Source organism: Notothenia rossii, assembly GCF_949606895.1.
Source record: "Notothenia rossii genome assembly, chromosome: 1".
NCBI lineage: Eukaryota > Metazoa > Chordata > Actinopteri > Perciformes > Nototheniidae > Notothenia > Notothenia rossii.
Window position 1 is genome coordinate 70,879,498 of NC_136912.1, and position 26,976 is coordinate 70,906,473.

At 39.0% G+C, this 26,976-nt stretch overlaps 2 protein-coding genes and 1 long non-coding RNA gene across 3 annotated transcripts; all 3 read right to left on the bottom strand.

Annotated features, from left to right (window-relative positions):
* Window positions 1-1,039: 1,039 nt before the first annotated feature.
* LOC307030688 lies at window positions 1,040-26,462 on the bottom strand. The gene is made up of 3 exons (XR_013805754.1): window positions 26,395-26,462; window positions 26,091-26,295; window positions 1,040-1,388 (listed from the first exon to the last, which is right to left on the bottom strand). It is a non-coding gene; the product is annotated as an uncharacterized lncRNA (long non-coding RNA).
* On the bottom strand, window positions 13,419-17,885 carry LOC307045017 (uncharacterized protein; the record flags this gene model as incomplete). The annotated part of the gene is made up of 8 exons (XM_079690481.1): window positions 16,374-17,885; window positions 15,667-15,801; window positions 15,319-15,453; window positions 14,883-14,951; window positions 14,684-14,778; window positions 14,270-14,396; window positions 13,652-13,774; window positions 13,419-13,466 (listed from the first exon to the last, which is right to left on the bottom strand). Exons 1-8 carry the CDS (start codon window positions 17,148-17,150, stop codon window positions 13,419-13,421), a joined length of 1,509 nt encoding a protein of 502 aa, XP_079546607.1. The 5' UTR covers window positions 17,151-17,885.
* LOC307047422 (uncharacterized protein) lies at window positions 17,957-22,203 on the bottom strand. Its single transcript, XM_079694394.1, has 2 exons — window positions 20,992-22,203; window positions 17,957-19,127 (listed from the first exon to the last, which is right to left on the bottom strand). Exons 1-2 carry the CDS (start codon window positions 21,377-21,379, stop codon window positions 18,058-18,060), a joined length of 1,458 nt encoding a protein of 485 aa, XP_079550520.1. The 5' UTR covers window positions 21,380-22,203; the 3' UTR covers window positions 17,957-18,057.
* Window positions 26,463-26,976: the final 514 nt, after the last annotated feature.

Genomic DNA, 26,976 nt, shown 5'->3' on the forward strand with positions numbered 1-26,976 from the left:
GAATTCTGATCAGGCATTAGCTGCGCCTCCTCTTTCTTTTTTAAAGCTACGGATCCAAAATCTCTAACAGGGCTGCAAAAGAGGGGCATGAGCAGTATGAGGCATGGCTACAATGGGTGATTTGTTTGGTATTTTAAGCAAAATATTTCACAGACATGTAGGTATGGCCCAACAATATATTTTTCCAATATAGCATAATATGTCCACTCTACATATAATACATATTGGGGCGGTTGGTGCAGTTAGAGCGTTGATCATCAGATCAAGGGGCATTGGTGAACTCCAGTTCATAACCCGCCTCGGTGCCACTGCTTCAGGCCGTTGTGTCCTTGGGCAATACACTCTACCCGCATTTGCTCCTGTGGTTAATGTCCACAGTATTGACATCTACATGTCTAATATGTGTAATATGTCATTGTAAAACGCTTTGAGCACCTGTAAAAGCGCTCTAATTAAAAAATGTAATCTATTATTATTATTATTATTATTATTATTATTATTATTATTATTATTATTATTATTATATGCATTTAGGACAAACTGATTTGTCAGATTTTATTAGTTAGTTTTAGTAATAAAGCTTTTGGTGGTGCCAAAGATAGAATGAATTTATGTGAAATAATTTGTTAGCATTAATGTGTTTATAATTATTATTCAAAGATTGACGCATCAGTGGGTTTACACATTATTTTGAGAAATGTTTTCAATCATCTGGTTTAAAGCATTGAAGCATTATCAGGATTTTGTACGATGTGAACTTTGAAAGAATACAGTAAAGTACAGTGTGCTTTCTTTCATGTTCGCAATGATAACATTGTATTTCATTCCAGAAATGGTAGCCCATTTAACACATTTGCACAAAGTGACTACAGTACACATTATGAACTAATGATTATGCAGCGTCTCTAGAGGGTTTAACATGCCCTCAACAGCCATGGTTCAACGAACTACACCAAGCATTTCTTATGTTTTTTTCTCCAGGGATTCAAGGGCAAAACACAAAAAATAAACAAACATATGCTGCATTTTTGTTCAGGATTGCACCTGGCCTTAAAGCAAATTTAATAAAATGAATGAAACAAGACAAAACAAATTACGGTAAAACATTCTTGGTGATGCTCTTCAAAACAGAAAGAGCCGAGAGTGCTTGCAACTACGTTTTGTACAATTATTTTTCTCTGTCATCCAGCAGTGAGCAGAAACCGATGCTATGCCTAATTCAAAGCCTTTTCAAATGTGAGGAAGCAGGCCACAAAGCGAGAGTGATGAAAAATGTTCGCCCACATTGTTGCTCAGGGATGTGTGACCTTCATGACGCTGCAGCTGCTTGTATTGTGGGTTTCCCAGTCAGACAGCGCTGTTGTCTCTCTGGGTGACAAATCGGAAATCTACCGGAAGCAAACATATCACGAAATGTTACCTCATCTACAAATGAGTCTCTCACATTGTCTGACATTCAAACTGCTCTGTTTGGCCGAACATAATACAAATTACACTGCTCACGGTCTGAATAATAGACATTTGCGAAATAACTAAACTAACTTACAAGTTTTTGCAAAGTGATTCGTGATTTCCAGTTTATGAAACTACATTGATACTCTAACTTTTCCTCTCCTGTCACCATTAGTTTTAAACTTTAATTTATTTTATAATCTTTGTGTTATTGCAAAGTAACATTTCCATTCATCAGCCTACCGCGGTGAATTTGGTTTTAGGTTGGATATTCGACGGACCTTCGCGGAACCGCCAGCAGCGTCAGTTTCCCGGACCCGTCAGCAGCGTCAGTTTCCCGGACCCGCCAGCAGCGTCAGTTTAACGGGGAGATCTTCTCTGCAAAACGAGGCTTCATTTAGGGACCATCAACAAATGACTTTTACAATTACACAAGAAAAATGTTATTTTTAATAAATCGACAGCTTCTCGATCATGATGCGAATATGAAGCAAATTCACTCCAGAGCATACAGTTATTGAATACACATTTTAATACTTTAAACATAGCCGTGGGAACATGTTTCAAATGGGGGGTGCTGTGGGGATGACACCAGGGCTGGTTCTGACCAATGTGCTGCCCTATCGGCAATATTTTAGCTGGCAATGAAAAACCTTTACAAAAGACCAATACACTATGAAAAGAGAAACATATTGACATGGTGGACAGCTTATATAAAAAGGCTTCAAATGTATTTAATATTATAACATGTTTTAATTGGGGGGGTGGACTTCACACCCTTTAGGGGGTACGGGGGTGCCCCCCCGGGAAGATTTTTTTTACATTTTAAAGTAAAATGCTTCAATCTGGTGCACTTTGAGCGCCCAATTTCTAGAGACTGATCTAGGGGGTACAACTCAAAACACCCATATGAAAAATATCGGTTTGCATTTTATTAATCAAATAAGCATGTAAACATTTTCAATAACCTACCATAGCCAATAACAAATAAATGTAACTTATTTTATTTTTGTTGTTCATTCATATCTTATTTTACCAGTTAACATTTATTTATTTATGCATATTTTTAAATCTCTCCAACTTTAAACAATATTTTTGGTTTACTGTCCTATAGTAGGCTATAGCCTACATTGGAATGATTTCAAACCTGTTTTTATTTATCCTAATAATTATAAAGGTGTGCCTTGGAAATATTTGTTTACATAATTGTGATCAATACGTTTGAGACTCACTGAGATAATTTAGACTAAAGTGAACTATCTAAACCCTCAGAGTCCTTTACCTCACTGAACCTCTCAGTCTGACAGGACAGAACTCTCCCTCCACATTATTGTAGAAACAGCTTCTTATATCCGTTAGTGCAGCAGAAGCTAACAACAATCCCCGCCGGTAACGGTGCACCCCCTCTCGCTATCTCTCTCACTTTGGCTGTGAGCTGCGGGCGCCTGATAAGCCAACATCCCCCACTTTCATCACTACAGCGCCCATCGTACAGGGCAAATGGAAAATGTAACCGGGGTGAAAAGGGTTTTATCTTTACTTAATTATGAATGGTGTTACATCAAGGCTGAAAATTGATTTTTTTTGGTATTATATTAGTATTATATCTTGTAGAAGTGCAGATCCCCTGTCATCCACCAGGGGGTGCTGCAGCACCCTCAGCACCCCTACTTCCCACGGCCCTGTGTTTACATCATGGTTCAAAAAAGCATATTCTCTGTATAGTTAGATTTTCCCTTCATGACTATGGATTGGGGGTGAATTTTTTCTCGACTCATCTGTTTAATTAATATTCAGTTTTAAAGTTATGCCTAAATTAGGGCGTGGTCACTTTGAGTGACAGCTCTTTCCAGTGACTGCTGCTGTAAGCTTCTTGTCTCTCTGCAAGCAGCTCCGTGATGCTACAGGGACTCTGCCTGCTCAGTTCATCCGGGGGACATAACTTGAATTTGGCCGTGTTTGTTTGTTCTTCATGCTTATACAGGGGCGGCGCCAGGGGGTAGCTTGGAATTGCTATAGCAACTCCAACAATTGGCCTAGCAACGGCTTTGAAACCCCATTGTTTTGTTATGAAAATGTATCTATACAGGACTGTCTCAGAAAATTAGAATATTGTGATAAAGTTCTTTATTTTCTGTAATGCAATTAAAAAAACAAAAATGTCATACATTCTGGATTCATTACAAATCAACTGAAATATTGCAAGCCTTTTATTATTTTAATATTGCTGATTATGGCATACAGCTTAAGAAAACTCAAAAATCCTATCTCTAAATATTAGAATATCATGAAAAAGTATACTAGTAGGGTGTTCAACGAATCACTTGAATCGTCTAATTAACTCGAAACACCTGCAAGGGTTTCCTGAGCCTTGAAAAACACTCAGCTTGGTTCAGTAAACTAAATCACAAGTATGGGGAAGACTGCTGATCTGACTGCTGTCCAGAGGACCGTCATTGACACCCTCCATCAGGAGGGTAAGACACAAAAAGAAATTTCTCAAAGAGCAAGCTGTTCACAGAGTGCAGTTTCAAAGCACATCCACAAAAAGTCTGTTGGAAGGGGGAAATGTGGCAGGAAACGCTGCACAACCAAGAGAGATGACCGCAGCCTTAACAGCATTGTGAAGAAGAGTCGCTTCCAGAATTTGGGGGAGCTTCAAAGACAGTGGACTGAAGCTGGAGTCCAGGTATCAAAAGTCACTGTTCACAGATGTGTCCGGGAAATGGGCTACAATAGCCGTATTCCCATGGTCAAGCCACTTCTGAACTCAAGACAACGGAAGAGGCGTCTGACTTGGGCTAAGGAAAAGAAGCACTGGACAGTTGCACAGTGGTCCAAAGTCCTCTTTTCAGACGAAAGCAAGTTTTGTATTTCATTTGGAAGTCAAGGCGCCAGAGTCTGGAGAAAGGCTGGAGAGGAGCAAAATCCAAGTTGCTTGAAATCCAGTGTGAAGTTCCCACAGTCAGCGATGGTTTGGGGAGCCATGTCAGCTGCTGGTGTTGGTCCACTGTGTTTCATCAAGCCCAGAGTAAATGCAGCTGTGTACCAAGAGATTTTAGAGCACTACATGCTTCCGTCTGCTGAAAAGCTCTATGGAGATGAGGAATTCATTTTCCAGCATGATCTGGCACCTGCCCACAGTGCCAAAACCACCAGTGACTGGTGTACTGACCATGGCATTACTGTCCTCGATTGGCCTGCAAATTCCCCTGACCTGAACCCCATAGAGAATATGTGGGGTATTGTGAAGAAGAAGCTGAAAGACACCAGACCCAACAATGCTAATGAGCTAAAGGCCGCTATTGAAGCATCCTGGGCATCCATAACACCTCAGCAATGCCACAGGCTGATTGCCTCCATGCCACGCCGCATTGATGCAGTAATCCGTGCAAAAGGATTCCCAACCAAGTACTGAGTGCATTAATGGACATTTTCAAATGTTTGATTGTGTTTTGCTGTTATAAATCTTTTTTTTTTACTTGGTCTGAGGAACTATTCTAATTTTTTGAGATAGGATTTTTGAGTTTTCTTAAGCTGTATGCCATAATCAGCAATATTAAAATAATAAAAGGCTTGCAATATTTCAGTTGATTTGTAATGAATCCAGAATGTATGACATTTTTGTTTTTTTAATTGCATTACAGAAAATAAAGAACTTTATCACAATATTCTAATTTTCTGAGACAGTCCTGTATATATTTATACACATTCTCGTGAGATCTATAAGGGGTCGTTGTAAGTTAAAGTGCGAACTGTTACTTGGCTAATGTTGTTATAATTCTCAGTATGTGAACACAGATCGAAAATGGAAAGATTTCTCACAAGTCAGCGTTGAACGACCGCGATCTCCAACGGAGCCGGTCCATCAGGACAACCCTGCTATCCGTGTGTGTGTGTGTGTGTGTGTGTGTGTGTGTGTGTGTGTGTGTGTGTGTGTGTGTGTGTGTGTGTGTGTGTGTGTGTGTGTGTGTGCATGTGTATGTGTATGTGTGTGTGTGTGTGTGTGTGTGTGTGTGTGTATGTGTATGTGTATGTGTATGTGTATGTGTATGTGTGTGTGTGTGTGTGTGTGTGTGTGTGTGTGTGTGTGTGTGTGTGTGTGTGTGCGTCTGTCTGTTTGCGGTGTGGTGATGAGGTTAAATGCCACAGCATGCCAGTTGAAACAGTGAACGATCGCTATTGTGTACTTGTACGCTTAGGGTGTAATGGTATTATACACAAATATTGTAGGAGCACAGAAACAGCGTTCAAATTCTGCTTTTACAAACTTATTTTGGTTGTGCTTACCTTGCAAAGTAATGTTATAAGCAGGGCTGCACATAACCGGTGTGCATGCGCACCCCCTGCCAAAAAAGAGCACCGGATCATTTGAAAAAAGGCGCATTTGCGCACCAACATTGAGAGAGGGAGAGAGAGAGAGAGAGAGAGAAAAGAGAGATGAGAGAGAAAAGAGAGAAGAGAGAGAAAAGAGAGAAGACAGAGAGATATTTGCGAGTTGCATAAGAACTGGTAAGATAGCAGGGTTTCCCACACATAGACTTTACTTGGGCGGGCCGACCAGGTATATTAACGGCCGCCAAATTTAATTTGTGAGCTATTTAGGTTTAATTGTTTTAATCCGTCCGCGAGCACCACGGCATCTGCGATCCCTCACTCTACCCCTCGCTATCGCGTGAAGGGTCTGCTTTATGCGCTCCGCACAGTAACCCTGCTGCCCAGGGGCGGAGCTTCCTATAGGCGATATAGGTAGTTGCCTAGAGCGCCACCCAGAGGGGGGCGCCAAAAATTGCACAAAAAAAAATAAAAAAAGATTGTTTTGGCACCCCCCTCTATATCTGCAACCATTAATCTTACAGAAAAAAAAAATTCTAACATAAGGGAAAATGAGCCAAAAATGTAAAACGGTCGCTCGGTCTAAGAGCCTCGGCTTTAGGTGTTCACAGTCAGAACATGCTAGAGCGCTGTGCATTGATGGGTATCGGTCAAGTGTTTATAAAATTGAGCGTTGAGTAAAGAAAGACTAACGTTAGAGAACTATGAAGAGGCAAAAGCCATCCGGGGAGCAGTATAAAAACAGAAGAAAAGAAGAAGAGAAATGTGCCAAGGTGAAAGGTATGCAATTTTGATTGTATTGTCAACCTTAGCGAATGGATCATGTAATATTGCTAGTTAGCCAAGCCAACGTTAGCTAGCCATGGTTTGTTATTGCCATTCAGTCGAAACTGTCATAAGGCTATTTTCGTTGTGTCGTGAAATAGAAATATTAGTAATAATAACAATGTTCCTCCAGTCCTATTGAATGTTTTCGTACCAACCCAGAACTAACACACCTGATTCAACTGTTCTAATAAGATAGGCATAGCTCTTGATTAGTTGAATCAGACCTGTCAGGCTGTCCAAATGCTTACTAACTAAATAATAGCTACATTTAACAAATGGAAATTATTCAATGTTGATAATACACATTTTGTTATATCATTTTAGATTCACTTTTAACGTATCTGGGACCACCTGCTGCATCAGTTGACAAGGAACAGCCATGTACCTCAGCTGTGCCGGCTTCCTCAGGTGAGTGCAATGTGTCAATAGATGTTCCTGATGGTAAATAATTTAATGTGAAATCCAGTCAATATATTTGCTCTTGTGTGTTCTTTCTATATTTATAGACCTAGAACCACATGAAGGAACGTCAGAACAGCAAGCTGCTCATCCTGATGAGATGACCACTGATTCCACCCTGGCACTGACCACTGTGCCTGTTTGTTCTGGTGAGTACAATATGTCAATAGATGTTCCTGATGTGATGATAAATGATTGAATGTAAAAATGACTGTCGTGCCATTTCTAATCTAGCCAATATATTTGCTCTTGTTTGTTCTCTATATATGTATAGGCCCATAACCACTGCAAGGAACGTCAGAACAGCCTGCTGCATCTCATCCTGATTGCACCACAGATTCCACCCATACACTCTTCTCAGGTGTGTGCCTGATGAATGTAAAGATGTTTAGCTATAAACCTAATTGTCCTCATGCTTTCAAATAATTGCTTTCTGTTTTTATTTACATTTTACACACTCTCCCAACTTTTTGGGAATTGGGGTTGTGTGTGTGTGTGTGAAGATATTGTGAATATAAGGTGAGAAAATGTGCTTCACATGCCCTCCAGATGACAGACAAAGACAAAGACAGACGATCCACTACCAACCGATCCTGCTGACTGCCCTTCACATCTCACAGACACAATGAGGAAAGAGTTTGTTCGGAGAGGACCATATCAGATAACACCTGATTTCATTTTCCCAAGGAGAGATGATGGGAGAAGTTGCCACCACCAGTACTTCAGCAGGACCTTAGTAAATGGAGAAAGGATCAAAAGAAGTTGGGTGACATATTCAAAAAAGAAGAACAGTCTTTTTGGTTTTTGTTGTCAACTTTTCTCTCCAAAACAAATTCATTTAACAAAAGCAGGACTGTCGGATTGGAAAAATGCAAGTGCTGCTTTGACCAGCCATGAAAATAGTCTGGAACACCTGAACAATTTGACGTCATGGAAAGAATTGGCAGTTCGATTAAAACAAGGTACAACAATAGACAAACAAGAGCAGGCCCTCCTTGAGGCAGAGAAGAGTCGGTGGAGAGCAGTGCTGACATGACTGGTTGCTATTGTACAGTCTCTGGCAGGGCGAAATATGGCATTGAGAGGAAAGACAGAAATACTCCACTCTCCTTCAAATGGAAACTTTTGAAAGAGTTTGAGCTTTTGGCGCAGTTTGACCCAGTGATGAAAGACCACATCCACAAGATTAAAAGTCAAACATCCCACCACAGCTACTTGGGCAAAACCATTCAGAATGAGTTGATTGAATGCATCAGTGGAAAGATTCTATCAACAATAGTACAAGAAATAAAGAAATGCAAGTACTTTTCCCTCATTTTAGATTGCACCCCGGATGTTAGCCACACTGAATAGCTGTCAGTAGTCATCAGAATTGTGACACTGGAAGAAGACCCCCAGATTAAAGAGCACTTCATGCATAGCCGTGGGAACATGTTTCAAATGGGGGGTGCTGTGGGGATGACACCAGGGCCGGTTTTGACCAATTTGCTGCACTAGGCAAGATTTTAGCTGGCAATGAAAAACCTCTACAAAAGACTAATACACTACAAAAAGAGAAACGTATTGATATGGTGGACAGCTTATATAAAAAGGCTTCAAATGTATTTAGTATTGCATGAACATGTTGAATTGGGGGGTGGACTTCAGATCCTCTAAGGGGGTCCGGGGGTGTCCCCCCGGGAAGATTTTTTTTAACATTTTAAAGTAAAATACTTCAATCTGGTGCACTTTGAGCGCCCAATTACTAGAGACTGATCTAGGGGATACAACTCTAAACACCCATGTGAAAAAGATCGGTTTGTATGTGAACATAACCAATAACCTACCATAGCCAATAACAAATAAATGTAGGCTAACTTGTTTTATTTTTGTGGTTCATTTATATCTTATTTGACCAGTTAACATTTATTTATGCATATTTTTAAATCTCTCCAGTTTTAAACAATATTTTTGGTTTACTGTCCTATAGTATACATTGGAATGATTTCAAACCTGTTTTTATTTATCCTAATAATTATAAAGGTGTCCCTTTGAAGTATTTGCTTACATAAATTGTCAAAATAAATAATTTGTCGCCACAACCTTCAATTTCACTGCTACGCCGATGACATCCAACTTTATATCTCAACAAAAACCATCACCCCCACAACACACTCCACTCTCACCAACTGTCTCTCAGAAATAAAAGCATGGATGCAAACAAACTATGCAAACAAACTATCTCCAACTGAACAGTGCCAAATCAGACATCATCATCATCGGCCCCCCATCCCGTATCAAAGACATCCAGAATTTCAACTTCACCATTGACAGCCACACTCTATCTCCCCCCCCTCACATCCGCAACCTCGGAGTCATTTTCGACAGTCAGCTCAAATTCAACCACCACATAAATCACATCACCAGGACCGCCTTTTTCCACCTCAAAAACATTGCCCGTCTCCGCCCATCACTCTCCTCCTCTGCTGCTGAAATCCTGATTCATGCATTCATCACTTCACGACTCGACTACTGCAATAGCATCCTCTATGGCATACCATCCAACCTCCTCAATAAACTCCAACATATCCAGAACTCTGCTGCCCGCCTCCTCACCCACACCCGCTCCCGAGACCACATCACTCCCATCCTCCAGAACCTCCACTGGCTCCCCGTCCGTCAAAGAATCCACTTCAAAGTCCTCCTCATAACTTACAAAGCCCTCAACAACCAGCCCCTCCCCTACCTCAAAGACCTACTGCACCACCACACCCCTTCCCGCTGCCTCCGCTCATCAGAAGCCAACCTCCTATCCATCCCCACCCGCACCAATCACCGGACCTGGGGGGACAGATCCTTCTCCGTCGCTGCCCCCTCCCTCTGGAACTCACTCCCACAACCCATCAGAGACTGCACCGACCTCACCACCTTCAAAAAACTAACAAAAACTCACCTCTTCAATCTGGCTTTTCATGTGTGATTGTTTTTGTATTATTTGACTTTAACTTTAACTATATATTTATTTGTTGTTCCTTTCTTCTCTTTTCTTTTTTTTCTTCACTATTATCTGTAAAGCGTCTTTGAGCACCTGTAAAAGCGCTAACAAATTAAATCTATTATTATTATTATTATTATAAATTGTGATCAAAACGTTTGAGACCCACTGAGATAACTTAGACTAAAGTGAACTATCTAAACCCTCAGAGTCCTTTACCTCACTGAGCCTCTCAGTCTGACAGGACAGAACTCTCTCTCCACATTATTGTAGAAACAGCTTCTTATATCCGTTAGCGCAGCAGAAGCTAACGACAATCCCCGCCGGTACATCTTGTGGAAGTGCAGATCCTCTGTCCTCCACCAGGGGGTGCTGCAGCACCCTCAGCACCCCTACTTCCCACGGCCCTGACTTTGAATACGTTTTATTAATAGTTTTGATGGAAACATTTGCTTATTTCTTCAATAACTTCCAGGTCATGTGACCTAATCACTCAAAATCAATGTTGGGTCAAAGAACTACATTGGCTAAATAAGACACACCTCTTTTTATTGCATTTTAATACTTAAAATATTTTAATATTAATATTTTAATGCGAAAATGAGCTTATTTCTTCAATACCTTCCAGGTCATGTGACCGATTCACTCAAAATCAATGTTGGGTCAAAGAACTACACCGGCTGAATAGGACACACCTCTTTTTATTCCATTTTAACCCTCTAAATATTTTATATTAATATTTTGATGGAAAAATGAGCTTATTTCTTCAATACCTTCCTGGTCATGTGACCGATCCACTCAAAATCAATGTTGGGTCAAAGAACTACACCGGCTGAATAGGACACACCTCTTTTTATTTCATTTTAACCCTCTAAATATTTTATATTAATATTTTGATGGAAAAATGAGCTTATTTCTTCAATACCTTCCTGATCATGTGACCGATCCACTCAAAATCAATGTTGTGTCAAAGAACTACACTGGCTAAATAGGACACACCTCTTTTTATTGCATTTTAATACTTAAAATATTTTTATATTAATATTTGAATGCGAAATTGAGCTTATTTCTTCAATACCTTCCAGGTCATGTGACCTAATCACTCAAAATCAATGCTGGGCCAAAGAACTACACTGGCTGCATAGGACACACCTCTTTTTATTGCATTTTAATACTTAAATAATTTGTATATTAATATTTTGATGCAAAAATTAGCTTATTTCTTCAATACCTTCCAGGTCATGTGACCGATTCACTCAAAATCAATGTTGGGTCAAAGAACGACACTGGTTGAATAGGACACACCTCTTTTTATTCCATTTTAACCTTCTAAATATTTTATATTAATATTTTGATGGAAAAATTAGCTTATTTCTTCAATACCTTCCTGGTCATGGGACCGATTCACTCAAAATCAATGTTGGGTCAAATAACTACACTGGCTGAATAGGACACACCTCTTTTTATTGCATTTTAATACTTGCATAATTTGTATATTAATACTTTGATGCAAAAATGTGCTTATTTCTTCAATACCTTCCAGGTCATGTGACCGATCCACTCAAAATCAATGTTGTGTCAAAGAACTACACTGGCTAAATAGGACACACCTCTTTTTATTGCATTTTAATACTTAAAATATTTTTATATTAATATTTGAATGCGAAATTGAGCTTATTTCTTCAATACCTTCCAGGTCATGTGACCGATTCACTCAAAATCAATGCTGGGGCAAAGAACTACACTGGCTGAATAGGACACACCTCTTTTTATTGCATTTTAATACTTAAATAATTTGTATATTAATACTTTGATGCAAAAATTAGCTTATTTCTTCAATACCTTCCAGGTCATGTGACCTAATCACTCAAAATCAATGTTGGGTCAAAGAACTACACTGGCCGCATAGGACACACCTCTTTTTATTGCATTTTAACACTCTAAATATTTTTTATTAATATTTTGATGGAAAAATGAGCTTATTTCTTCAATACCTTCCAGGTCATGTGACCGATTCACTCAAAATCAGTGCTGGGTCAAAGAACTACACTGGCTGCATAGGACACACCTCTTTTTATTGCATTTTAACACTCTAAATATTTTATATTAATATTTTAATGGAAAAATTACCTTATTTCTTCAATACCTTCCAGGTCATGTGACCTAATCACTCAAAATCAATGTTGGGTCAAAGAACTACACTGGCTGCATAGGACACACCTCTTTTTATTGCATTTTAACACTAAATATATTTATATACATTTTTTGATGGAAAAATTCGCTTATTTCTTCAATACCTTCCAGGTCATGTGACCGATTCACTCAAAATCAGTGCTGGGTCAAAGAACTACACTGGCTGCATAGGACACACCTCTTTTTATTGCATTTTAATAGTCTAAATATTTTTATATTAGTATTTTGATGGAAAAATTAGCTTATTTCTTCAATACCTTCCAGGTCATGACATAATCACTCAAAATCAATGTTGGGTCAAAGAACTACACTGGCTGAATAGGACACACCTCTTTTTATTCAATTTTAACCCACTAAATACTTTTATATTAATAATTTTATGTGAAAATTAGCTTATTTCTTCAATAACTAATGACTCAAAATCACTTTATTAATTGAATACTAGTCTGTACACAATAGAAACAGCTCTTTATATCGGATAATATTACATCCTCTATTTAATATTAATATTTCTATTACAAATTCAGGGTTTTTTCTATAGCTTCCCTGTCATGTGACCCAGTGATTAATGATCAGAAAGTAATACAAACAAGGCTACACAGGACACATGTTTTACTAATCGTCATCATTGAGCACATTTCAAGTATTACTTGCACAAAGGACATTTCCAATATCCTGTCTCTGCCTTTTTAAGGTCTCTGCTGTCCATTGCCAGACACTGGGCATGGTACCATCGTTAGCAGTCATCACACTGAACCTGTTGAAGTGAAATAAATAATGTATTTATAATATATTTGTACCTTAGATTACCATTCAGTTGTCTTAATACTCAAGTGTTAGTGAGGAATCAGCTGACACAATCATCTACTCCTTAAAACCCACTCCCTGTGTTTTAACATGCTCTATTGTTTTGTTTTATTTTTTTTGTTTTATTGTTCTGTCTTTTACATTTTTTGATTTAAGTATTCCAGTAGTGAGTGTTGCATTTTTTAAATGTATTGTATTTAGTTGTTTAAAATTAAATGTGTTTTAGGTTGACTTTTAAAATCTGTCCAGGGACTACAGATGAAAAATAGCCTCTTGGCTAACTCTGGCATATTTACAGAAATGTTCATTAATGTGCACTGTCCCTGTTAAATAAATAAATAAATGTAGACATCACAATTACACATTTTCTTCACAACAGCTCATCCAGTCTGTGATGGGAGATCCAGATCCTGGAGGCCTTAAGGCAGCACACATAGCACAATAAGTGTGCTCATCAAAGACTGAAACAAGATAACAATACATGTATGTCAGCTTCTATATAAATACATATATATATATATATATATATATATATATATATATATATATATATATACATACAGACACCCATATATACATATACATATATTCATATTTATTTACCTGTCCTGGTGCCTCAAGGATTTCGAGAGCCAGTTCTCTCCTCTCCTGTGTCATGTATTTCTTTGAACACTCGAAATTCACATTCGGGATCAGAGGGAAGGATTCCATGACTGCCTTTGCCATCTAAACAAACAACACTTATGTTATGGAGGGTTTTTCTTCTTTATTGTATAGTAATACAGATACAGACAAAAACATGAGACACATTATAGAAAACATCCACCCTTGACTAGAATGCCTCCCAAAACCTTTGATTATTGATATAGACCGGTCCTATTATTGGAATTTTGAGATATTCAGAAGCAAAGTTTTGTCAATTAAACTTTCTGTGTTCAAGTGAATACTAATTTAAGTTCAACAATGTTGTGTCATAATCCAATTGTTGTCAGTTGTGAAAAATACAATAAACAACAACATGATATCGGCATTATACTATATATTGTCCATTGGCCAACCTGCCTGCTAAATATTATGGGGATCAGCATCGGCCTTTAAAAAACCTTTATCGGTCAACCACTACTTTTGACAGCTTTTTTAAATCCGTCCTTGCATTAAACTGTCTTTCACATTAAAAACTCTGCTTGTTAACTGGATGAAAACAGAATCTCTTCAGCTCACCTTCACAACAACGACACCACAGCTACATCCATCCTTTTGAAGTGGGTGACCCATAACGCCTCCCTTCCACTTAACATCCACCCAGTCTGTTATGCTGTGGCGTGTCCTCCTCATCCTGAAGTACTCCCTGAGAAAGGATAATGTCAACACACTTTACATTTCTAATTATGTGGCTCCTAAAGATAATGTAACAGAAATTCATACTGTTTGTATTCACCATATGACCATTTATTTGTATAAGGGGCAGCCACAGGTCAGCTATAGATATCACTGTCTGAACAAAGACTGTATCAGACTGTTTAAAATGCTTTCAATGCTGTCTGTGAGTATGAATGTAACTAAATGTGACACATTTTTTACGTTTAAATATAGTTTTTCCTTGAATTTTCAAATATCTATTGAATTTTGATTTACTGTATTCTTTTGGCAGCATGTTCGGAGTCATCAAGCTCTTCGATGCTTTGAGCTGGATCCACCAGGAATACGGTGCTGGTTTTGGCATGAATGTACTGTGAAAAAGTAAAAGCACTTTTCATCAAAAAAGATTTTTGGTTTCACCATGTAAGTCTTGTGCTTTAACAGAAATAATACAATAACAAAAATAATTACAAACCAGCAACTTCCAGTGGTTGTTGTTGACAAGTACAAAGGACAGGACAGCTTCATAGTTGTCAAATTTTACCTATAATGCCATCAAATAAAGGATTAAAACAAACTTGAAGGCTAAGGTAAAAATAACAACAACATTAGTCTGACAATTTTGTTCTTGTGCCATTCATTTGTCGTGCTTAAAACAAGTGTTGGTATGGAAATTCAAAAGTAAGTAGATTTATCAGGTGATTTAACTAATGACTATAGTTTCAGAGAGGATACAGTAAAATAATCTCAGTTAATTTCCTATTTAAGATCTCAGCCAATGCTTCACTCCATGTACCTAATGGGTGAGTGTGAGCCCACAAATCAAATCCACACCTACTTCCCCCTAAAGTATCACCATGCACAAACACAACACACCACACACATAAACATACACAGACCACACACATTACCTTTGGTAAACTGTGAGATGTTAGCTGAGTTCTGTCCCCGAACAAAATGACACCTGCTGTGTAGTGATTTAGCAAGTACATTTTGTTCACAACGCCGAATTTGTCGGCAGCAACATGAAACACGCCTTCAATTACCTGGCAAAAAAAATCATAACAATTTGCCAATTAATGCATATTCCCAGTTATACTGAACTTTCATTCCCTGCAACTTTGAGAATCTTGTGACTGACAAAAGTATCTAGACATTTTTTTCAGATACTTTTTGGGCAGAAATCGTTAAATGCTAGATAAAGAAAATGACACAGTGTAGAGTGAAACTTCAGACACTTGAAACATGTAGTAACGTACCTCCCCTGTCAACCACTGGTGGGGTCGAAGTGAGCATAGCTCACAGTGGCGGATAAGTAAGATGCGTCCTTTCATCTGTGAGGGGAGCACTGCCACGACCACCTCGGTGTCCTTTTTTTTCCACAGCCAGGTCAACTAAGTCAAGATTGAGGGGAAATAGATGCATTCTGTTTAATATGGACACTTGAGGAATCTTTTAACCCTCCGGTATCACTCTGGACATTTTTGTCCCGAATGACTAATTAGGGTAGTGCATTTGAATGATACCAGAGGGTTAAAAATCTTGAATGTTTGGGTGGAGGCCTTGTTTTTGTATATGCACCATCAAAGCTACATACACAAAATATAATTAAACTGTCCATGTGTATGCATTTAACCTCAGTCCCTTTTAGAGTTTTCACTAAATGACATTAAACAGGCTGCTCAGGAACAGAAACTGTAATTGCAGTTTAAAGTCTGATTTAGAAATCTAGTTTCTGTTATAAGTTTGTATGCTGTATTTACATTTTTCATCTTCATATTCTCCCCCTACAACATGCACCTAATCATATTGGGTTATAATACTTCATGTCCTTTGTCCTTCACCTCACTCACCAATTTAGTCCATGCTTTACTTTCTGACAATATTTACTTATTCCATTGTTACAATTCAAATGCTGGAGAACAATTTACACACTCTGAACATAGTAAGTCTTAGAGAAACTCACATTTCCCTGTGCATATTTTTCCTGTTGGTCCACTTTTCTTTTCTTCACCTTTGTGGCAGGTGGGCTCTTGGGGTTGGGTAGTGTTTTTGGTGGATTGAAGTACTTGGACTTGGGCTTGGTGTGACCAGCAGAACTTTCCCGCTTGTTCCACTGTTCCTCGTGGTCATCATCTGGCCTGCTAGGATGTCCAAAGTTTTTGTCCAGAATATGCATTGGCAGATTGTGTTGCTCAATGTGCTCTATATATCTTCCTTGTATTGAGGCATACATTTTGGAGACAAACTCAGCTGGTCTCAGGTACTTTTTTTTTAAAAGGATGGAGTGTTTGACCAACCCAAACCAGAGCTCAACATGGCAGTTGGTATCCCTGGTTTTATGACTTCCATCTTTTTTAGAGGTACCTTTTCTATGTCGCGACAGATCCCCAAGCAACAAACCACTCCACAATGGGAAGATCCCCATGTAGTTTTTTAACAGTGCATCAATGGCACCAGGACAGAGGTAGTGGTTTTTTACATGAACAGCATCGTCAGAGAGAATGTCACACTCTGCTTGGTCCCGTCTGATTTGAAAAGCTTGTGTAAAAGGGGACTTTCCAATAATGTTATGAGCATTTTTTTCCATTTTGCTTTCCTCCTCTCCCATTACATGTCCACTTTCCTTCAGTTTCACGTCCCGAGTTTGCAAAATGCACTTGTCGAGGTACATTTTGCTCTGTTTCACCAAATTAGTGTACTCCTCTGCATCAAAAAGCACACACATATGATAAAAAAACATCAAAGGCTTCCTGCATACTTGTGCAGTTCAGGATGTACGCGAAACAGAATGTTGCATATTCCTGTGTGCCTCTGTCTACAGTTTTTTTTCCAAATGCTTGTGACACAGCCTTCATGATATGAGCAGAGCACAGATGCAGCACAGTGAAGTTAGGAATCAGTTCAGTTTGTCCAGACACTATCTCAAATGCTCTGTCAAGGTACACTGACATATTTTCCCTGTTAAAAGACAGAAGCACACTGTTTATCAGAGCCCAACTATAATCTGTCTCAACCTGTGCTATCTTTCTTTTTGTTGTGTAAGACAACTTTCTCTTAAATTCCATGAGCCAATGGGAAATAGATGGAATGGAATGGCTATTGGTGATCAGTTCTGTGACAGGCAAGGGAGGCTTATCCTTACCCATTCCGGGCAAAACCAAAGCATAATACAAGACCCGCTTATTTTGATCAGGAATTTTCTGTATCACGCTGCCTGTGGCATCAAGGTAGAGGGCCGTAGGTGTTGGCTTTTTCAAGTGCTCAGTCAATATCTTTATTCCAGCATCTGTGTATAAATGCACAGCAAACGGATCAATTTGTAGGTGCTGAAGATAGCCTTTTGATGATGCATGACTGCTGCTCTCTTTGATTATTTTTGAGTCAACATGAGTTCAAGCATCATGTCATCGTGGAGCCTTGCACTTTTCTTCACTTCAGAGGATATTTTCTTTAATACGTCTTTGGTGAGGCTTCTGCTTATGTTACCAGCCATTATTTCCTCTACTGGTGTCTGTCTCAACAGAGTGTAATAATAATTGCTGACACCACTGGTTAAGGCTTTGGAAATTGTTCCTCTTCTCGTGTATTTTGCTGGTCTAAATCGCCTTTGATTTTTATGGTGTATAACTTCACCAATGCGCATGACTTTAAAAAAATATTTTTTTATCCGTTGATTTTGGCCTGTTCTTTTTTGAGAAACTGTAGACAGCGTTGCATCCATTAAATGTGCATTTTGCAGAGGCACAGAAAAATGGCGAATTCTTTTTACGGCTATCATTTGTCTTAACATGCTGGTATTTGAAAGCAAGTGTGCAGCATGGATTATTTTTCAAAAATTCCTGATAAAATGTATCAGTCCAGGGGGGACGGAGTTTTTTTTTGCAATGTTTAGGTTTAATTTTGTTCCATTGTTTTCTTGTCATGGCAATTTTGAACTTTTTTGGCCCTGCTTTGCACTTTCTGTTCATTTTTGTTGTCATTTTGGCGGCTGTCTCTGTACTTTGTTGGTCTGACTCTTCTGTGTCTATCTCAGACTGTGGCTGTGCGTTACTTATTTCCCTGTCATCCTGACTTGTGTCCTTGTCTTTCTCACCTGTAGGTGCGCTGTAAGACTGTTTTTCTTCATTGTTCTTATCTTCATCTTTCCCCACAGGCTCTGTCCCTGTTTTTCGTTTGTTTCTTTTTCTTTTTTTATCCTTTTCTGGCCCTTTCTTGTCCTTGCCTGTTTTTCCCTTTCTGTTCATTGTTGTTGTCATTTTGGTGGCTGTCTCTGTACTTTGTTGGTCTGACTCTTCTGTGTCTATCTCAGACTGTGGCTGTGCGTTACTTATTTCCCTGTCATCCTGACTTGTGTCCTCGTCTTTCTCACCTGTAGGTGCGCTGTAAGACTGTTTTTCTTCATCGTTCTTATCTTCATCTTTCCCCACAGGCTCTGTCCCTGTTTTTCGTTTGTTTCTTTTTCTTTTTTTATCCTTTTCTGGCCCTTTCTTGTCCTTGCCTGTTTGTCCCTTTCTGTTCATTGTTGTTGTCGTTTTGGTGTCTGTCTCTGTACTTTGTTGGTCTGACTCTTCTGTGTCTATCTCAGACTGTGGCTGTGCGTTACTTATTTCCCTTTCATCCTGACTTGTGTCCTCGTCTTCCTCACCCGTAGGTGCGCTGTAAGACTGTTTCTTGATACTGTGCTGTCCATCTCTCCCTCTTTCACTGACATATTTTCCTAAATACAAACATTACAAAAGTAAAAAATCTCATTTAACTACTGTATCTCTTATTGCAAGACTACAATGCAACTTTAAGCAATCTGCCATCCTTGGGTCAATTACAGTAAATTATGTTAACATCCTACTGTGATGGCTGTAGTATTTAATTAAATAAGAACATTAACCCTTATGCCTCCCTAATGAAATGTATTATCCAGGCTACTGTTTAATTTTGCGAGCATTCTGATTGTGTTAAGAATATGACACGGCATTTGGTAAAGATGTTAGTGTTTTGGAAACATGTTCTTAATAATGTGTAATCAAAATAGTGACTTTCAAATCCCTAGCGAAAAAAATAAAAGTGAATGAACATTTGATAATTATGATCAGCACTGAATTGGGTTAAAAAATGTAAGTAATTGAAAGTGGAACAACATTATTAACATAGCCTATAATATCTTTATTACAGTATTTTTAGATGCAGACATTTTTGTCGTTAGTGTTTTCAGAGTAATGTTTTTAAAAAGGGATTCACAAGGGTTAAGCTTCAACTTAAAAGCCTCTGGGGCAGAGTCCTGCATGGGTCCAGTTTTGCAAATCTGCAACCACCCGAACCCTCGCAGCTCAGTAGCAACTGCGAACCGACCCGTTACACGCAATTATCTTCAAGTCAAATCTGGACCCGACCTGTTGATATAAGACCCACGACCCGACCCGTTGTGAATTTTTGGGGGGGCTAGTGGAGTACTTCGTGACCACAGAGCGTGAACGTTGTGATCAGCTGTTTTAGCGCAGTTCTCCAGTGAGTCTCCCTCCGCAGCCGGTTGGCGTAGTTTTTGGCACAATTCCGTTGTACAGACCGACGTTAACATTAGCCCCGTCTGTGCACACGGAGACCGACTCTGTCGTCCGGTGATCGAACCGCCTTCTGGAAAAGCTTCACAAGTACCACGGTACGCAAATGCACTTTGTGACACAAGTGACGGTACGCAATTCAGATTGTTTCCGCGCATGCGTACCAGTTATGTGCACCCCTGGATATGGGCCTACGTGTATGTTTTGCCCGTTACCAGACCCGGCGTCATGGGCGAGCCCCATGGGGCCGGGCCCGCCCATCCAGGATTTGGGCCCGCCCATCCAGGATTTGGGCCCGCAGTTTTAATCAGGGCTGAATACAACATTGTAATTGTTTTATTATTATGTTTATGGTTGTTATTTGTAGGGCTCTGTCCTAATATTTATTTTTGTTTTAAACTATGTTGAAAGATTAGTTTAATATCATTTTTTTATTTTGCTATGAAATTCTCAATGAAATTCTGAATGAAAGGCTGCGCGCGAGACTGGTTTTTCGCTGGGTTGAGTCATGTGGGTGTTTGAGTGAGATGCGGCACAGCAGCCTGACAGTATACTCTTGCTAGGTTAGTTTGTCTATTATCATTTATATTTATCTGCAACAATGGATATCAGGAAGTGGTTCATGAAAGGAATATGGCAACTCAGAGAAATTGACTCTCAAGCCGGCTCTCTCACAAACTCCGGTTCTGTGCGCAAACAGACCGCTGCACACGCTATCTGCCCCTCGCTCATCTCTCTCTCTCTCTCTCTCTCCCCCTTTCTCTTTATCGCTCAACCTCACTCCACCCTGTGTACGCTCCTCAAGTTTGCCTGCGTGCTTGCCCAAGTCCCCACCCCCGTTGACAATTCAGATTTCCCGGGAAATGTAAGTTTCGGGGTGGCCCGCCCTGGCAAATCAAATGCCCGCCCAGAGACGTATGTCTGCCGCCGGGTCTGCCCGTTACACAACTATTTTGCGGGTTATCCGCCGGGTATCCGAGGCGGGACTCTGCTCTGGGGCTCATCAAAATTATTTTTTAACAGTACCTGCTTGAAGCACCTCAGTCCGGACTCCACGTCGGTCTTCACCCCAGATGACCCTCAACCACTTAAGATGCTCTTTCTTATTACCTTTAAACACTGTAAGTGTAACTGAGGACCACTGCTCAGTTGTAACATTAACTTCACTAAAACCATGAGAAATTAAAGACCTGGTGATGAAATCTCTACCTCCTGCTTGTTGCCACAGGTCTAAAGCTTTCTTTGTCTTGCCTTTTTTGAAGCGCACCATTTTTAGATCAAACAATGTGATCTGGTTTCTAAAATGTCTTCTTCGTGTTCTTCTTCTTCTTCTTCTTCTTCTCTCGATGTTTGGCGTATTGCAAACAACTTTAAAGGTGCATACCGCCACCTGTACATGAGTGTGAATCATCATATCATGTCTTAACCATGGTCTTAACTCATGGACGTATCTATGATCTAATCAAAAAATCTATATAAATAAATCAACAAAAATGATATGATACATTATTTGTTCAACCTCACACTCAATGGCGTTGGCTAATTTTCTGTGAAGAACTTATATCAGAACACATTTAAAATGACCACCCACTGTACTACACATTTATATTACAAACAGGAGGTTCGGGGCTAACACGAATGTGGAAATTGTGTGTGTGTGTGTGTGTGTGTGTGTGTGTGTGTGTGTGTGTGTGTGTGTGTGTGTGTGTGTGTGTGTGTGTGTGTGTGTGTGTGTGTGTGTGTGTGTGTGTGTGTGTGTGTGTGTGTGTGTTTGTGTGTGTGTGTCTTATCACAACTGATCAAGATGGCCAAATTATGCTCTGCTCAGAGGGCCTTGCAAATGATTTTGGAAGAGAGAGAACCATTTGACGATGATGTAGAGGAAGGGGAAGGTGTATCAGAATGTGTGGGTCACATTTCTGAGAATTCTGAGTCCGACAGTGACTTTGAAGAACAGGATTAGATTGAGCATCAGCTAGTTACAAAAAAAAGACGAGCAACAGGACCAGCCGGTCAGCGGGCAAAACAACAAGTAGCACTTTAATTCATGAATCAAGGTTCAAGGTTTTTATTTGTCATACGAACATAGCTACAGTGTGGTTATGACGATGAACATCTTAGGTCAAAGGATCCTCCATTGAAGCAATAAGCTAATTTTTCCATCAAAATATTAATATAAAAATATTTAAAGTATTAAAATGCAATAAAAAGAGGTGTGCCCGATGCAGCCAGTGTAGTTCTTTGACCCAACATTGATTTTGAGTGATTAGGTCACATGACCTGGAAGGTCTTGAAGAAATAAGCTAATTTTTCCATCAAAATACTAATATAAAAATATTTAGACTATTAAAATGCAATAAAAAGAGGTGTGTCCTATGCAGCCAGTGTAGTTCTTTGACCCAGCACTGATTTTGAGTGAATCGGTCACATGACCTGGAAGGTATTGAAGAAATAAGCTCATTTTTCCATCAAAATATTAATAAAAAATATTTAGAGTGTTAAAATGCAATAAAAAGAGGTGTGTCCTATGCAGCCAGTGTAGTTCTTTGACCCAACATTGATTTTGAGTGATTAGGTCACATGACCTGGAAGGTATTGAAGAAATAAGGTAATTTTTCCATTAAAATATTAATATAAAATATTTAGAGTGTTAAAATGCAATAAAAAGAGGTGTGTCCTATGCAGCCAGTGTAGTTCTTTGACCCAACATTGATTTTCAGTGATTAGGTCACATGACCTGGAAGGTATTGAAGAAATAAGCTCATTTTCCCATCAAAATACTAATATAAAAATATTTAGACTATTAAAATGCAATAAAAAGAGGTGTGTCCTATGCAGCCAGTGTAGTTCTTTGACCCAGCACTGATTTTGAGTGAATCGGTCATATGACCTGGAAGGTATTGAAGAAATAAGCTAATTTTTGCATCAAAGTATTAATATACAAATTATTTAAGTATTAAAATGCAATAAAAAGAGGTGTGTCCTATTCAGCCAGTGTAGTTCTTTGACCCAACATTGATTTTGAGTGATTAGGTCACATGACCTGGAAGGTATTGAAGAAATAAGCTCAATTTTGCATTCAAATATTAATATAAAAATATTTTAAGTATTAAAATGGAATAAAAAGAGGTGTGTCCTATTCAGCCAGTGTAGTTCTTTGACCCAACATTGATTTTGAGTGAATCGGTCACATGACCTGGAAGGTATTGAAGAAATAAGCAAATTTTTGCATCAAAATATTAATATACAAATTATTTAAGTATTTAAAATGCAATAAAAAGAGGTGTGTCCTATTCAGCCAGTGTAGTTCTTTGGCCCAGCATTGATTTTGAGTGATTAGGTCACATGACCTGGAAGGTATTGAAGAAACAAGCTCAATTTCGCATTACAATATTAATATAAAAATATTTTAAGTATTAAAATGCAATAAAAAGAGGTGTGTCCTATTTAGCCAGTGTAGTTCTTTGACACAACATTGATTTTGAGTGGATCGGTAACATGACCAGGAAGGTATTGAAGAAATAAGCTAATTTTTCCATCAAAATATTAATATAAAATATTTAGAGTGTTAAAATGCAATAAAAAGAGGTGTGTCCTATGCAGCCAGTGTAGTTCTTTGACCCAACATTGATTTTGAGTGATTAGGTCACATGACCTGGAAGGTATTGAAGAAATAAGCTAATTTTTCCATCAAAATACTAATATAAAAATATTTAGACTATTAAAATGCAATAAAAAGAGGTGTGTCCTATGCAGCCAGTGTAGTTCTTTGACCCAGCACTGATTTTGAGTGAATCGGTCACATGACATGGAAGGTATTGAAGAAATAAGCTCATTTTTCCATCAAAATATTAATAAAAAATATTTAGAGTGTTAAAATGCAATAAAAAGAGGTGTGTCCTATGCAGCCAGTGTAGTTCTTTGACCCAACATTGATTTTGAGTGATTAGGTCACATGACCTGGAAGGTATTGAAGAAATAAGGTAATTTTTTCCATTAAAATATTAATATAAAATATTTAGAGTGTTAAAATGCAATAAAAAGAGGTGTGTCCTATGCAGCCAGTGTAGTTCTTTGACCCAACATTGATTTTCAGTGATTAGGTCACATGACCTGGAAGGTATTGAAGAAATAAGCTCATTTTCCCATCAAAATACTAATATAAAAATATTTAGACTATTAAAATGCAATAAAAAGAGGTGTGTCCTATGCAGCCAGTGTAGTTCTTTGACCCAGCACTGATTTTGAGTGAATCGGTCACATGACCTGGAAGGTATTGAAGAAATAAGCTCATTTTTCCATCAAAATATTAATAAAAAATATTTAGAGTGTTAAAATGCAATAAAAAGAGGTGTGTCCTATGCGGCCAGTGTAGTTCTTTGACCCAACATTGATTTTGAGTGATTAGGTCACATGACCTGGAAGGTATTGAAGAAATAAGCTAATTTTTCCATTAAAATATTAATATAAAATATTTAGAGTGTTAAAATGCAATAAAAAGAGGTGTGTCCTATGCAACCAGTGTAGTTCTTTGACCCAACATTGATTTTGAGTGATTAGGTCACATGACCTGGAAGGTATTGAAGAAATAAACTCATTTTCCCATCAAAATACTAATATAAAAATATTTAGACTATTAAAATGCAATAAAAAGAGGTGTGTCCTATGCAGCCAGTGTAGTTCTTTGACCCAGCACTGATTTTGAGTGAATCGGTCACATGACCTGGAAGGTATTGAAGAAATAAGCTCATTTTTCCATCAAAATATTAATAAAAAATATTTAGAGTGTTAAAATGCAATAAAAAGAGGTGTGTCCTATGCGGCCAGTGTAGTTCTTTGACCCAGCATTGATTTTGAGTGATTAGTTCACATGACCTGGAAGGTATTGAAGAAATAAGCTAATTTTTCCATAAAAATATTAATATAAAAATATTTAGACTATTAAAATGCAATAAAAAGAGGTGTGTCCTATGCAGCCAGTGTAGTTCTTTGCCCCAGCACTGATTTTGAGTGAATCGGTCACATGACCTGGAAGTTATTGAAGAAATAAGCAAATGTTTCCATCAAAAATATTAATAAAACCTATTTAAAGTATTAAAATGCAATAAAAAGAGGTTTTTTCAATAAATGTATGCACTAGGGTGAATTTGCTTCACATTCACACGATCGAGAAGCTGTCGATTTATTAAAAAGAACATTTTTCTTGTGTAATTGTAAATGTCATTTGTTGATGGTCCCTAAGTGAAAGCCTCGTTTCGCGGAGAAGATCTCCCCGTTAAACTGACGCTGCCGGCGGGTCCGGGAAACTGACGCTGCTGGCGGGTCCTCGAATGTCCGTCGAATATCCAACCTAAAACTAAATTCACCGCGGTCATCAGCCTTTGCTTTACTGCGAATGGGCACATTTTAGCATGTCCACAAATTAAACTAAGATTGTGAACATAGAAACACAAAAACACAAAAAAACACAAAAAACTTCAAGAGCAAACATGGAGCATGACAGGTAGCAAATATGAACGTTAGTTTTTACTGAAATGATCAAATAAAGTCAACATTTCAGTGTTTACTGAGCTGTGTAGGGGTTGTTCAACTTTTAAAAGATGTTTGAATGGTGATATACACACTGATAGATGTTAAGGACTAACGTTTGTAATAAATACATTTGTATTGATTTTAAGATATTTTCATAGTTCATACAATCATACGTATTGGGATCATTTGTATTAATGTAGACCGGAGGAAGAGGGTGACTGACGAGCATAAGTTTCACTTTCCTTTTTTATTACAATTCCAACTTTGGTCATGAAGAATATGTTTCTCTGTTGTCCACGTTCATAAAGCATAAAGCAACAGCATCAGAGCACGGTGCAGAGTCTCTAGATGAGTTAACAGTAGTCCCTCGCTCTTATTATACATCCATGTTGTAGTCCGCTGTATAGAAAACTGTCGTTTCCATAGTTTCCCCAGAGCAGCAGACGCACATTTATGAATTCCGCTGGCGCATCATAAACACATCGGATAGTGAAAGTGCAGTCGGATTCTCTAAAGTACCGCAGTCTCTTCTCCTAAATCCTTTTGAATTCTCCTATCCACTATCCCTTAACCCTGTGACGTTTCACTCATACCTCATCCACACCAACGGTGTTTCAGGGCCGGTTTGGAGCTGGAGCTTGAAAAGCACCGGGTTTTCCTCTTCACACCGCAGCGGAGCAGCCTCTTAGCTCCGGAATCCGGTTCATTTCGAGCACCAAAAAATTGTCCGGCCAGAGCAAAAGCACCACATACGTCACGCTTACGTCGAGGCGGGGGCAGGGGCAGGGGGATCAACTCCTGAACAACAACAAAAAGCCAGCGTTTTATCCAGTTTGTACACAACAATGGAGAAAATTAACAAGCAGCAGTGGTCCACTGAAGAGACCAGCTACCTACTGGGAATCTGGCCTTCCGAAGAGGTACAGAGGAAGCTGGAGCACAATCGGACATTGTTGTTGTTGTCGGTGTCAGCTGTGAGGGGTTTCCGCGCGGTTTGGCTTTATTAAGCAGGCACGCAAACGGTTACGTCATGACGCAAACAATGACGCAATGACGCAGCGCCAGTCGGACTCTGGACAGTGTGAAAAGAGCCGGAGCTAAACCGAAGAACCGGTTCTGAACCTGAAAAGCTCTAGCACGGAGCTTGAACCGGAGTTGCGTTGGTGTGAATGAGGTATCAGAGGTCAAGGAATAGACGATAGGGTTAGACGTTAGGAGCTGATTTTTGTATTATCCGACCGCAACCGAAGACACCTTCAGACACCTTCAGAAACCTTCAGACTTCCTTACAGAGCCCCACCTCCAACACACACGAACGCGCACATGACCAATGAGGGCACAAGATAAGTTTGTGCACAAGATGGAGGGCATACAGGCAGGTAGGCCACCCAGTTATTTAAGCCGGGCCGGCTAAAATCATTGGTCGTGCTTTTTACAGTGCCACGGCTTCCACAGATGACATTTTTTTATGTACTTATT

Coding starts and splice junctions, on each gene's coding strand:
- LOC307047422 (XM_079694394.1), bottom strand. CDS start 21,379: ATGATGATTCACACTCATGTACAGGTGGCGGTATGCACCTTTAAAGTT. Junction 19,128..20,991: donor GACTGAGGTGCTTCAAGCAG/GTACTGTTAAAA, acceptor GTTTGTATTTAG/GAAAATATGTCAGTGAAAGA.